The sequence below is a fragment of the Megalopta genalis genome, chromosome 17 (genome assembly GCF_051020955.1).
Source record: "Megalopta genalis isolate 19385.01 chromosome 17, iyMegGena1_principal, whole genome shotgun sequence".
NCBI lineage: Eukaryota > Metazoa > Arthropoda > Insecta > Hymenoptera > Halictidae > Megalopta > Megalopta genalis.
The window spans coordinates 3,052,637-3,065,678 of record NC_135029.1 but is presented as its reverse complement, the minus strand read 5'-3'; the positions used below and the strand labels follow the sequence as shown (position 1 = coordinate 3,065,678).

At 34.1% G+C, this 13,042-nt stretch overlaps 3 protein-coding genes and 1 long non-coding RNA gene across 23 annotated transcripts in view; 3 read left to right on the top strand and 1 right to left on the bottom strand.

The window, feature by feature from the left end:
- Positions 1 to 712: 712 nt before the first annotated feature.
- On the bottom strand, positions 713 to 5,324 carry LOC117222789 (poly(A) RNA polymerase, mitochondrial). 3 transcript variants are annotated; one of them, XM_076527060.1, is made up of 6 exons: positions 4,736 to 5,324; positions 4,291 to 4,667; positions 3,254 to 3,871; positions 3,074 to 3,156; positions 2,455 to 2,754; positions 713 to 2,382 (listed from the first exon to the last, which is right to left on the bottom strand). In XM_076527060.1, exons 3-6 carry the CDS (start codon positions 3,622 to 3,624, stop codon positions 947 to 949), a joined length of 2,190 nt encoding a protein of 729 aa, XP_076383175.1. In that variant the 5' UTR covers positions 3,625 to 3,871; positions 4,291 to 4,667; positions 4,736 to 5,324; the 3' UTR covers positions 713 to 946. The 3 variants fall into 3 exon arrangements, with proteins under 3 accessions (XP_076383175.1, XP_076383177.1, XP_076383176.1); XM_076527062.1 differs by having other exon boundaries at positions 4,325 to 4,667; XM_076527061.1 differs by having other exon boundaries at positions 4,372 to 4,667.
- A 219-nt stretch (positions 5,325 to 5,543) lies between these two features.
- LOC143260706 (uncharacterized) lies at positions 5,544 to 8,645 on the top strand. 4 transcript variants are annotated; one of them, XR_013034987.1, is made up of 4 exons: positions 5,544 to 5,678; positions 6,652 to 6,682; positions 7,070 to 7,188; positions 7,277 to 8,645. It is a non-coding gene; the product is annotated as an uncharacterized LOC143260706 (long non-coding RNA). The 4 variants fall into 4 exon arrangements; XR_013034988.1 differs by lacking the exon at positions 5,544 to 5,678 and adding an exon at positions 5,984 to 6,123 and having other exon boundaries at positions 7,101 to 7,188; XR_013034986.1 differs by lacking the exon at positions 5,544 to 5,678 and adding an exon at positions 5,984 to 6,123.
- Positions 8,646 to 11,008: 2,363 nt separating this feature from the next.
- The window catches only part of mnb (minibrain), a 56,159-nt gene continuing 54,125 nt past the window's right edge, over positions 11,009 to 13,042 (top strand). For 5 of the 15 annotated variants that reach the window (XM_076527068.1, XM_076527064.1, XM_076527063.1 and 2 more), the window contains exon 1: positions 11,009 to 12,344. The gene's annotated coding sequence lies outside the window, so the exon portion shown is untranslated. The other 10 variants (XM_033474873.2, XM_076527074.1, XM_076527073.1 and 7 more) reach the window with 6 other exon arrangements.
- LOC143260705 (uncharacterized) lies at positions 11,019 to 12,159 on the top strand. Its single transcript, XM_076527081.1, is given in 1 exon segment — positions 11,019 to 12,159. A coding segment is annotated over 1 exon segment (639 nt). The 3' UTR covers positions 11,658 to 12,159.

The following is a 13,042-nucleotide window of genomic DNA, read 5'->3' as shown; positions in this document are numbered from 1 at the left end:
TATAACACCCGAATTTGTAGCAAATATTAGTATATAGGGATTTGAATTTTTATTCTTAATTAATCAAAATATGTTAACATGTACGTATAATATCCATCGCTCACTTGAAGTCCCGTGTCAGGAATGCGAGAAAAGTGGAAGGGATACACTATTTCCAAGTTAGGTTTGGGGATGGACGGCCCGATTCTCCTCTTACTCCTGCTGTCCCACAGGACATCGAGTGAGCGGTGGACAGTACATGCGTATTTTACTGATTAAAAATTTTAAGCCTTATAATTAGAATGCATTTTTAAATCATTTTCATTAAAATTATTTTATTTGTTCTAAATGTTAAATATACATAACTTTGAATGTCATATTTAAGAAAGTTCAATTAATTTTTAGGACATTATATATTTGTCAATAATTTCCATTATTGAATGAGTTATAATTGTTTTTTAATTTTTAATTCAATGGCGTTATTAGTCTTATATCTCTTAAAACAGAAGACAAACATTGTATATGTTATATAAATATCTAAATATTTAGAATAAATTCATTATTACATCTAGTAATCTAATAAATTAATTTATTTTTTAAAGGTTAAAGAATGTTTTATCATAATTTAATGTGTTAAATAATACAGTATTTTACATTACTAATATTAATTCTTTTCAATAATTTAGGAATAATACGATACTAAACATATAGCAAAATAAAAAGATATTTAAAATATATACACACAAAACTTTATTTACATGTATTTATAGATGTCAAGGTCACTAAAATGAAAAACAAACTCAAGCAAGAATTTGTACTATTATGCATCATAATGTTTAACAAAAAAGACATGTAGTCTATTTATAAGGAAAATTCAATATCTAATTATTTTAGCAAGTTATATAATACTTTTGGTCCTTTATGGTGCAGTTAATATATGTCCACACATATTATACATATACACGTTTTAGAAACACTTATTGAATTGTTGCATATGTACCAATGTTTGCTTTGATATCTCAAATAATTTATGTTCAGCAAAGTAAGCAAATTCTTGAAAAATAAACTCATCAGTGTCTCGATTACTTACAGTTAAGATAACTTTTAAAGGAGTTACATGTTTCTCAAATGTACACATGAAATCCAAATTTATTTTGTTCGTTGATTTCTCTTTTTCATGATCCTTTATCGTTTGATTTGATATAAAAGCTTCTTTTTCTAAACAGCTTATACTAGGATCTAAAATGATATTATTAATTTTTCTATTGCGCCATGTACAAACAGAACCAATACAATGAAATATGACTTTCTTATATTTTTCCGTGTGTACATCTGACAATACGTCAATTTTTTGTTGCTTTGCCTCTGCATCAGCAGTTAAAACAACAACTTGTACTTTCAACACTTTTTCAAAAACCTCTTTTACTGTATTGAAAACAGTATAATACCAATCACTCTTCGTTATTTTTGGTTCTTTCGTAACATTTACACATTTTTGCTGATTTGCACAAATTGTAACTTTGAACGTATTCCCCTTAGATTTTGCATTTATGACTGTACTAAAAAGACGTTTCAAAAAACCCTTATAATTATTTTTACTAGCCTCTGTGCAGATTGTGGCACCAATCGTACAATAATGTACAAAAGCTTCCAATATTGAATGTGGTGTACTTGCTGTAACATTATGATTAAGTTCTATTGGATCTTGAACACACATATCTCTATTTATTTTTAACTTAAAATTCTCGTCTTCTTTTAAACATGCTTTGTATGCATTCATATATTGTGGCAAATTTTCCACATCTGTAAATTCTGATTCCATATGTTCCATTCCATCAAGTGGACATATTACTTGAGATTTAAATTTAAAAGTTGAATAAAAGATAAAGAAACCGTAAAGAAGTTGCGGAATGCTACTCGTGTTTGTAATTGGTGACAATTGTATATTTTCATCAAAATTAACTTGCCATCCATCTATAATTTGTGGTTGACAAGTTTTCTGTAACTGAAGTAACGGAGGAATAATTTTTACTGATGGCTGTTGAAGGTAAAAAATTATTAACAAAAGTAAGGCATAATTAGATATTTTTCCAGTACTCGATATTTTAAAATTTCTTGCCCAATACTTAATAAGCATAATTAATGGCCTTAACCTGACATCAAGCGAAATGCAATATTTCATTAGCTTACTTTTGTATATACCAAAACTGTTTTTAAATGATATATCACAAGAGATGTTTGTTTTAACATAACAAAATTTTATAATCGGTATTTTAGCTTTTGCAATCGGCGTGATATTAGAAAATATCAAATTCATTCTATACATAACTCCTTTAACTTCCTTAAAAATTTTTTGCATGGATATACCTGTTGAAGCATTTATAGATTCATTTATTGGTTCGCCTGAAATGAAAATTTTATTACTACAATATGTTAACATCGTGTTAAAAAGAATAATAAAATTAAAGCAATTACCTATATCCATATATATGTCTAAATCACATCCTTTAAAGCCCAAGCCCATTTGAGTGGATCCATATTTATATGTTTTACATTTTGGAAATATTACTTTAAATATCTTATCCAACTGAGTACAAACAGATTCATATTTTGTTTCAATTTCAGCATCAGTAAGTTGAATTGCATTTAAAAATGTTGTTAATTGATTATCATATGAAGTGTCTTCTTCAAGTATGTGTTTTATATTATGATAATTTATTGGGCCTGTATTTTCTATTGGGCTGTTTTGCTTCTTTAATTTTGGATTTCTTAGAGCTTAAATAAAAATAATTATACATTAAAAACATTCAATAAGAGACATTCGCCAAGAGCAAGTTTCAAGATTAAAGTACAACAGTATATTTAAAGAAGTAAATTGAAGTTAAATTATACTGAGTACTAAGACTCATCGAGTAAATACAATTTCACTTCTTTACATCTGATACTTTCTCACATATCAAAGTGATTCTCTAATTTTTCTTTAATGCACTTTTTCTAATGATGTAATGTGATCGATAAGAATGTTTTTAAATAATAGTTATTATTAATTTACCATGTATAGATATTATTTATAGTACTCTATAATAATACTCACTGCTGTGTAGTATTCTTCTCTGTATATTCAGTTTTACATTATTTATCCAAACTGGTGTACCTAATACAGCTTCTGTAGAACTCCTATAATATCAAAAGACTGGTTATGATTATGAACAAAAGCTTACAATAAAAGAAAATAATATATAAATAATAAATGAATAAAAATATTGTTTAATACCTGTCTGCAAATTCAATTATAAGGTAGGTTTTACTAAGTTTATGCTGTTTAATTGTACCATATTTTTTAAAATGTCCAAGAAGTACATGTGTTGGAATAAATTGTGGTAAATATACAAAAATTGATCTTTCTATTGCTTCTGATAGTTTAACTCTTTGTTGGTGTTTTTTACCTCCAAGGTGACCTTGTAAAGCATACTCATCTTGAAATTGCATTGAACACAATTCACATAGTTTTGATGCCAATGCTGATTTCTCTGTCATTTCCGATAATCGAACTTTCTGTAAGTGTTTTTTACCACCAAGATGACCTTGTAAGGCATACTCATCTTGAAATTGCATTGAACACAATTCACACTGTTTTGACATCATTAACTATCTATTAATATTTCAGTAATATTTACTGATACTGTCTGACAATCTTTACTAAACTTCTTCTTTTGATGTCATTATCTATCAAAAGAATACACAATATAAACACTCCTTCTATGGTTTGATTTGGATACTATTTGTTGACAAACAGATTTTGTGGATTGCTTTGTGTTTTTACACTTGATAATTCAACCTTAGAGTCTTAAATCTCTTAACACATTAAGATAATGCCAACCAGCATATCATCCTGAAAATTATAAACATATAATGTATTAAGTTCAATAGAATTCCGAAATTTATAATCAATTAGTTCTAAAACATTATCACATCTCTCAATATTATTTATACTAAAAACTTTTCATTATTTATATTGTTATATTTTCATAAATATATAAATTATTATTGATTTTCTAATACTGCTCTTTCAGCACAGCGAATAATACAAGCAAAGAAAAACAAAAATATTTTCTCGAATTTGTAATTTGTCATATTTTCCAACCTTTAAATAATGTATACAGTTCAATAATATTATTTATTTCTAAATTAGTTGTCACCGTTTATCAAATGTAACCTTAAATAATTTACTAAAACAATATATTTATGATAAACTTTTAAATTAGGCAACAGAATTAATTAAATTAAACATGACAGCAAAAGATTATTTACATCTTTATAAACGAAAAATTTTGTTCTCTTGTACCAATTATACGTAGTAAAATAGTAACGTAAGAATTGTTTTCGTCTTACAACTTCTATTTCAGACAGTTTTCATCATGTAGTATAACCAAAGATTAGCGACAAAATCCAGAGATTCCAGAGTGTCCCTTCGACATCGACAAACCGTAACTTTCTTCTCTTCTGTTAACCTGCATCTGTATCATTCCATCATTGTTTCCTCGTGCGCGGGAAAATATATATGTACAGTGATGTTCAAGTTTCTGTAAGACTGTCAGGCCACAGCGCGCTCCGTTAGCGAAAATAAGAGTAGACATTCCTTTTCTCTGACGATTGGCTGAGACAGATTCACGCGGGTTGGATGTGCACTAAAATGATGAAAATGCTTACAAAAGCTATGGAAAGTAGAAAAATCGTGCAAATCCAAAGATATTACCTTAGAGTATATATATACTCTAAAGATATTACTATATTGTAATGTCATCGGAATCTAAATCACCGCTATTTTAATAGTCCTCATCGCCATGATAGCGCGCATTATTCGAATAGCAAATAGCATGAGAACTGTTATTATTGTAACAACGATAAAAATGTATCTAGCCAACGAAATGGCAAAGTTATGATTAGACGGTATCTGAAATCAAATTCATAAATTTTAGATCGCCGGCCGATCACCTCGTTTTTACTTGTGTCATCTGGGTCGGTGTATAAGAATACTAGCGCGACGTTAGTTTTTGTCCAGAGTCGAGCTCAACATCGGCCCAGATACGACTCGTACTAGTACACATGTCTCCTGTTTGTATCGTCGCGATGTATTTGTCCTTCCAATAATCCCAATATCAAATCCGTTACCTATTTTCCGTTGTTTCTCATGCAGCGCTGTTCGTTAAGGCATTGCCCTAATACATTGCAACGAACGTTCAGTGTTGCTTAGTCCTTCCAATATTCAAAACCCCCACTCCTTTTTCTTTCCTAATCGATGGCCCACGACAATATAAATAGGTCCGCACATGGCGATCGAACTTGTTACGCTTGTAATTCTTCTACGCTTGCAGTCTAGTGTCGCTTTAATCTATTGCGCTTGTAAACTTCGCTACAGCTTTGTACATAGTCATAAATCGATCGCTTGATCGTATCATTCGTGAGCTTCACGAACATCATTACATTTCATTATTCTATTGTACATATATATTTAGTTTTTTACAGTACAGTCCACTATCCAACCTTTTCATCCTTTTAATATATCTAGAGTTCTCAATAGACAGTTACTCGAGTAGGAAATATAATAGAAAGGAATGCCAGAGCTGCAAACAATAAAGTAGCAGAAACACTTCAAATGGAAATAGGACCCCTTAGCTAAAAATCAGCAAAGAAAGCAGGTATGTAGGAAGACAGCATTACGACTTTCTTCAAAAGCCTGGGAGTCTTCAATAGGCCTTCATTGGAGAAAATGAGCAGCGACATTCAAGCTCGTGTCACGTAACATACACGTACACATTCCGCACCGCTTTCCCTTGGACCCCTTACAGAAGACCTTACGCACCGAGGGTGGGAACTACCATGGTCCCACCAATCAACGCACCCTGAGACCGGAGGTTACATGGGAGGAGCAGAGGAAGAGTGCAATCACCCGATTCTCGCTGCATTGTGATCTGATCTAATTAAGTCATACCGTAATAACCATACCGTTTTTCTGTTATCTTTTAAACACGTTCGGGAGTTCAATACTTGAATACTTACCGTGAAATTATTATTATATGGCCTAATTACTATATGGTATATGTGTATGATCTAAGCCTTGCAGCGCTTGGAACACGATGAAGGGTAACCTATATTAACGTTTCGCATTTTCGCTTTTGTTATTGTTAACGTCCCATTTTTATGTCAAGGTTCAATTCTTGAACGTTTTTCTTCCTCTCTAAGTAAGCGCTTGTATCTCCACATTTTACTGCGCATCCATCCGCAATGAATCCTGTCGTATAGCATTGAATTATTAGACAATCAGAATAAAGAAATTTCTATCCCCATCTTCAACTTCCTGACAAACCGTTACGGCCCAGAATTGGAGCTAGTATTGTATTGTTCTGTAATACTGAAACTTCTCTTTACATTTTCCTTAAACATTTTGAAAAGATATATTTAAATGCGGAAGGAATTAGCACATTGTTTTCAATCAGGAAGCTACAACTCTATATGCGACTTTTGGAGCACTGTTTTAACTGCCATCTATGCTAGCAACAAACTTGTACCAACTAAAATTCAATATGATTGCCCATCCGCATGTGCATCTGAAAATGCTTACGTTAGTATTGTGCACATTTTTCTAATAATATTTCAATTTTGTTCTGACAGGATCTCTGCTTCCAATGAATAATGTACAAATGTAAGTAAACACGTTACTGAAATTTAATTTCGTTTTGTCGTCTCATACAAAAGTATTTATAATTATATTACAAAATGTAAATTAAATTGTTATTTGTTTATGTAACTATGTTAATTGATCCAATTATTTTTGAAAAGCTTACTTTTGAATTTTTTATTGTTTATTTTATGATTTATTCATTTTGAAGCTAAAATTTGAATTCAATTAATCTTGTTTAAAATCAAACTTCATTTTTCAAGTTTTTATTATATTAAATATGGTGGAATAAAATGTTATATGAAAATAGAAAATAATAATGTCTCTATGAGCAATAATTAATTTGTAATACTTATAACACATAATACATATCAAACGGCTTCATTATATTACAACACTGATACAACATAGTTCAATATGAGGTATCCACTCCATTGTTCAGTGAAGAGAAAGAAGGGTATGAATTTGATGCTATCAAGGCTTTACCTGTCAGTCAAGCTCGGAGCCGGAGATCAGTTGCAAGAAAAATGGTATGAAGAGAATAAGTCTGACAATAAATCTCTGCATCTTAATTCAAAAATAATGATGGTTCTCATTCGAACCTCCTCTAACTCGAAGTTTCAGAGTTCAGGATTCAAGCCAATCCTTGGAGATTTCACAGACTCAATTGGGTCCATGTGAGTGTCTGTCAAGAGGATCTGATATAGAGATGGTTTCAGAGACTTCAGAACCTCTTGTCGACAAAGCCCATATGATACATATCCATCAAGTTAAGATTACTAACTAGTAGCCCCTCATTTTTTGTCAAAGCTATTGAAGCTTTGGGATTGTCATCCCAACATTCAAGTTACTTCATTCCGGGAGGAGCATGAACTAATTGTCCAAGAATTTGTGCGTACAACTGTTTGTAGAGGAAATACTGCACTAAGAGATGCTTTTCTTAAATCTCGTGAGGATATAGGAACTTTTGTCTCCAGAATGACTCTTGTAAAGAGAGAACAATCTGGAAAGGATTCATTCGAAAAACTGCTCGACTCATTGATGTCTACTAATAAGGTTGTGGACAACAAGTGTGCATGTTTGCAACTCAGATCACCGAGGCTTCTAGGGCAATTAATGAAAGTGTGAAAGCTGTTGAAAGTCTACAGCTGAGTTCTGTCAAGACTTCCACCAACTCCTGTGATGTTCTTTGCCCATGTGAACCGTCTAATCATGTCAGTGTTGTTATCATCCATCCCATCAAATGAAGAGTAGGACTCATGACGGACTCTTCAGATGAAATGACCACCAGTGATTCAACTGCCCCATGATCAGCTGGGCATTTTGTTTATGCAGGTTGGAATCTTATCCATGAGATCCATGAACCAAGAAATCATAGACTGCCATTATTAATTTCGTGTAGAACAAGTGTTTAATGACTCTGGAAGCCTTGGAATTTAAGGAACCTGCCTGGTTTCAGTTTGTAATTGGTTCTGAGCGTCAAACGAAAAACAAGAATCTCAATAAAAAATATCAAGTCATAGGATTTATAACATAATATATAATTAAAAGATACTTTAAAGCTTTCTTCACTCTCTTAAGATTCTTTAATTTTCCAAATATGGCTGAGGAAACTACTTTAGGAAATATAAGGTCATCATTAATTGTTCCACTGGAACTTAATATTCACATTTCAACTTTTTGACTAAATACTTTTTTCTGAATTAACATTTTTAGAACACTGTTATAATCAAATCTTGTATGCCTCTTCCGAAATTGATCCAAAGATTGGAAACAAGTGGAATAGAAGTTTCATAATTGACATTGTCATTGTCTTTATAATGTATGCGTATATTTCATTTCCTGTTTCTGTTGTATTTAAAATATAATTTGATGAAACTACAGAAACTGGGCGAGAAGGCAAAATGGAAAATGTATCAAATAAGCAAATGCATGAAGATAGAAAGAAATGAATTACAATAAATATTTTTGGTCTCTTTGTGCAATATTTGTAGTAATTTTGCTTTGTGCACCTTTGTGTGATCCTAAAAAGAACAATTTTGTACATACATTCGTCATAGATCTTTACATTTGAAAAATGTAATGATCTGAACTTAATGGAGGTTTTTAAATGGAGCTTTTAATATAAAGATATAACTGATAAAAAATATTAAATATTAATACTTCTCATGCATTGAGATTGCATATGCGTCAGTTTCTTATTTAAAGTCAGCTTACATATTTTTAAAGTTTCTAGATATTTGATTAGAACTTTAACAGTAGGTACTATAAAGGTATCATATAACAAAAAATAAGAAACACAATTTAAAATATAAAGAGATATATAATAGTGACAACTGTAACAAAAAAAATATATACTGCTACAAATTTGTACCAAAAACTTCTTTTACACATTGCAGGGTATCCATCACTAATGTTCCTTATTGAAATGTTTAATTTTAATAAAAAATAATTTATGCACGACGTGCGCGCTACTCATGAAAACCAATGCATGCACCAGAAATCGAAATTGGACAACCTACACAAATTACAATAGTACATATATATGTAGAATGAGAAATGTAGCAACTCTACTCTCTCTCTCTCTCTCTCTCTCTCTCTCTCTCTCTCCCCCCCCCTCCCCCTCTCTCTCTCTCTCTCAAATGTAGACCACTCTATGTACACAACATAGAGTAATACTTCAGGTTTTGCACGGTTTTTTCTACCTCTCTTAGTTTTTGCAAGCATTTTACTGCAGATTCAATCTGCAGTGAATTTTGTCTCAGCATTGAATCTTCAGCCAATCTGAGCAAAGCAATTTCTACTCCTATTGTCGCTAACGGAGCGCGCTGCGGTCGGAGAGTCTTGCAAAACTTACATATCCATGCATATAAATATAAATTCAGAAATTCTATTGCGTGCATATTAAAATATATCTTTTTAAAATGAAATATATGTAAAATATGATTTATTCTTAATATATCAAACAAGATTCTTCATATATACTTATAATGTGTGGATAAAGTTTATAGAAATTTATGTAAAAACCTTTGAAACTTTTGCGCAAAATTTATATAGTACAAGCTCCAATTTCTGCACGACTCTGGGCCCTGGGCCGCAGCCGTTAAGCAATCGAAGACGAGAACAGAAATTGCTTTGCTTTGATTGCCTGACGATTCAATGCTAAGATAGGATCCACTTCGGATTGGATGTGCAGGAAATTTATGGGAATAGAAGCACTTACTTAGAGAAGAAGAAAAACGAGTCAGGGTTCAGGTACTATTGTATAAATAAACAATTATTTTGTGTCATAAAATATTAACTTATATATTAGGGTGATATGTTTATTTCATTTTAATTAAAACAATCCCATGAAAAACTTATTGTAGTTATTAATTTCTGAAATCATTGTTTCGCATGTCATTGTATTAAATAATTTTATACGTAGATTATAGTGTAGATTTAAAATTTTGTACATACATAACGCATAGAAATAGACATTATCTTACTTTCATAATATTATATGCATGTATGAAATACTTCTATCAACACGATAGAAAAGCGTAATAATATATTTAAAAGTTTTACCTATGTGTTGCATTTGTAAAATTACAATTTTTATTTTTGTTATAATCAAATACAACTGATAAATGGTAGTTTTAGTGATACGATTATACAAACTGAATAAAAATATAAAATGTAAATGACAAATATCATCCATCGTGTAAATAAAAAATTCAAATGAAGTAAAAACTGTATAATAATCTATGTAAATATAATTTATATTTAAAAAAGAATCGTTATATGCAAAGTTGAAAACATGAATTTGCATTGTTTAGAGAGTTGGTAATCCTGGGAACTGTGGAAGACCACATGGAAAAGAAGAAATCATAAAGGGGCAGAGGGGCACGATAGATCAGAAGCGCCACAAAACGGAGTTGCGGATGTTTCATAAAACACTCGGCATGGATCGAGCTCCATGTTCGCCCGTGAAAGTGATGCGGTATCTCCGCGATTAGGGGATACAAATCTTCTATCCAGTGAAAGAACGTTAAATAGTTTGTATGTATTATTTTGCGAATCAATAGTTGGAATCGGTTATTCTGACGGTAGTAAGGTTAGTTCAAGGGTGTGTAATCTTCACGCGTGTCGGAAAGTAGCGTGGCGAAGCGATTGGTTTCGCCGCAGTGTAAGAGGAAAACTTTATAAAAGCCGACCACGGCAGTGGAAAGTAAGAAAATTTGCTCGGAAAAACATATCAGAAACGGAAAAAGTGAGAAGAATATTAAGGACGAGACCAAAGATAACGTTCAAAGTGGTGGTGGCGACAGCAACAGTGACGGCAACTACAGCGGTGGCGCAAGGTGTGAGGACGAGGTGAATGCACGGCGGCCGCGGTGTGTGCCAGTGGTGTGCGCGCTCGTCGCTCGTGGAAACCCGCCAAAACCCGCGGCCGCGAACAACCACCAGCAAAAGCAGCAGCAATAGCAACAACAACAGTAGTAGAAGGAAAAGGAGAAGGAGGAGAAGGAGGAGGAGGAGGAGAAGGTGGAACAGCATTAGCAATAGTAGTAGTAGTAGTAGTAGTGGTAGCAGCAGCGGCAGCAGCAGCGGTGGCAGAAGCAGCAGTAGCGCGCGACGTTGTGCTGTTTTGACAACTTTCCGCCGCGTCGGGGCGTCGCGCCGTTTTTCTCGCGGCGGCGGCGGCAACAGCAGAAACAACGACAACAGTATCGGCAACAACTTGTTTTAAGAAGGTTGCTTGCAACAGCGGTAACGGCAGCGACGCTGCTGACCCCTCAGCCTACACGACGACGACGGCGGTGGCGACGGCGACGGTGGTGGCGGCTGCGTTCTGTTATTATTTTGCCGCGGTGCTTTTGACCCTTCGAACCGGGCGAGTTCATTGCAGCGCTTTCGCGGGGGTGTTAGCCAGTTTTATTACTCCGGCCTTCTCCGTCCGCAGCAGCAGCGCCGACGGCGCCAGAACATGATGTGGTATATGCAGCATGTCTACTAGTGTACGTACTCGATCGCACCAATAATCAAACACGTTCAACCGCCTATCTACAGGGCGAGAAGTCGCCGACAGGCTCTGGACACTGACCTTCGGTGTATATCTTTAACGAGCCGATCGAAAAGGACTATATCGGTAACGTTGCGACTAAGGACGCGACTGAACCACGTGATATACCTGTCGTTGGACCGCGTCATGCAAAGCATGCTCGACTCCCCAATGGCCATAACCTGAATTCAGCCGATTTGACCCGATTAAACCCGATTCAACGTATTCGTACATGAACGATCAAGCGTACGAACGAATGATTGAAAACATTAGGTAGCCATTCACATTTTTCATCATTCCTCATGTTTGCGCGTTTTATCCTGTGGAGTTACATACCGAATTAAGTACACGTTAGAGCATTCTGAGAAAAAAGACTTCAATGTTCAACGTGTTTCGGCAGTGTATTGCATCTTGATGATGAATATCTAATGGAAAATAAATAAAATTTCAACAGAAAGAGGTCAGCTTGCTTCCTTATAACAGGTGATTAGGTAGACTAATGGACGGAGATCGTGATATGCCTACTGTTTCTCATCCATTTGGTGTTCTCTCATACCGGTGATAACTTGAAATAATTGTGTTGTGGTGTACTGTACACATAGTGTCATTGATACAGTGTCGGTATAGTGTCAACCGTTACGTGTAAGGGTCGATTCACATCTACGTGCTAGGCTCGGGCCGTGCTCCAAGGCCGACCAAGGCCGAATCATTCTTACATTTGATTTACATCGGAGTGTTCACACTACGTGTGTCGTGCTCGTGGCGTGCCAGGCCGCCCGGCACCGTCCAAACGTGTTCACACTTGCAGGCAGGCCCGGGCCAGGCTTGCTTCGCCCGTAACCAAAACAAAGCGAGACGGAACTACGGAACTGGTACGATGTGGACAAAGTGCGCAATCTTTTGTTCTAACCCTGCAGGCAATAAACCCGGGAAAGCATTTTGACTTGACAAAGCATGCAAAGAAAGGAATCTATGAAGGCTAGATGGTGGCTCGCTTTCTGGTGACCGTCTGTGGGTCATAATTAAATAAAATGTTAAATTCTGGAGAAAGTAACGGTTTTTCGGATTAACTTGGTTTTGTTTGACGAACAGATAGTGTCGAAAGGGAATTTCATGATTCTTTACGGCTTTCAACGCGAAACATGATGTATACCCAGTTATTCATTTAACAAATACATTTTAAATTGTACAATAAAATATAAATTTTAATGTAAGATTCATTTACACAAAGACTAAAATGAAAAATCGGCTATCGATACATAGAAAATTGAGTGGACATTCTTCAAAACTCAGTATCTCTTTTAAAACTTGGACTAGCGACTAGAATTTTTTTTTAAATG

Bases quoted from the DNA above. Each gene is read 5' to 3' on its own strand.
- LOC117222789 (XM_076527060.1), bottom strand. From the start codon at position 3,624: ATGATGTCAAAACAGTGTGAATTGTGTTCAATGCAATTTCAAGATGAG. The intron at 3,157-3,253 runs GTATTAAACAAT...TTGATATTATAG, and splicing joins ATAATTGAATTTGCAGACAG to GAGTTCTACAGAAGCTGTAT. The intron at 2,755-3,073 runs GTGAGTATTATT...TTTTTATTTAAG, and splicing joins GAGAAGAATACTACACAGCA to CTCTAAGAAATCCAAAATTA.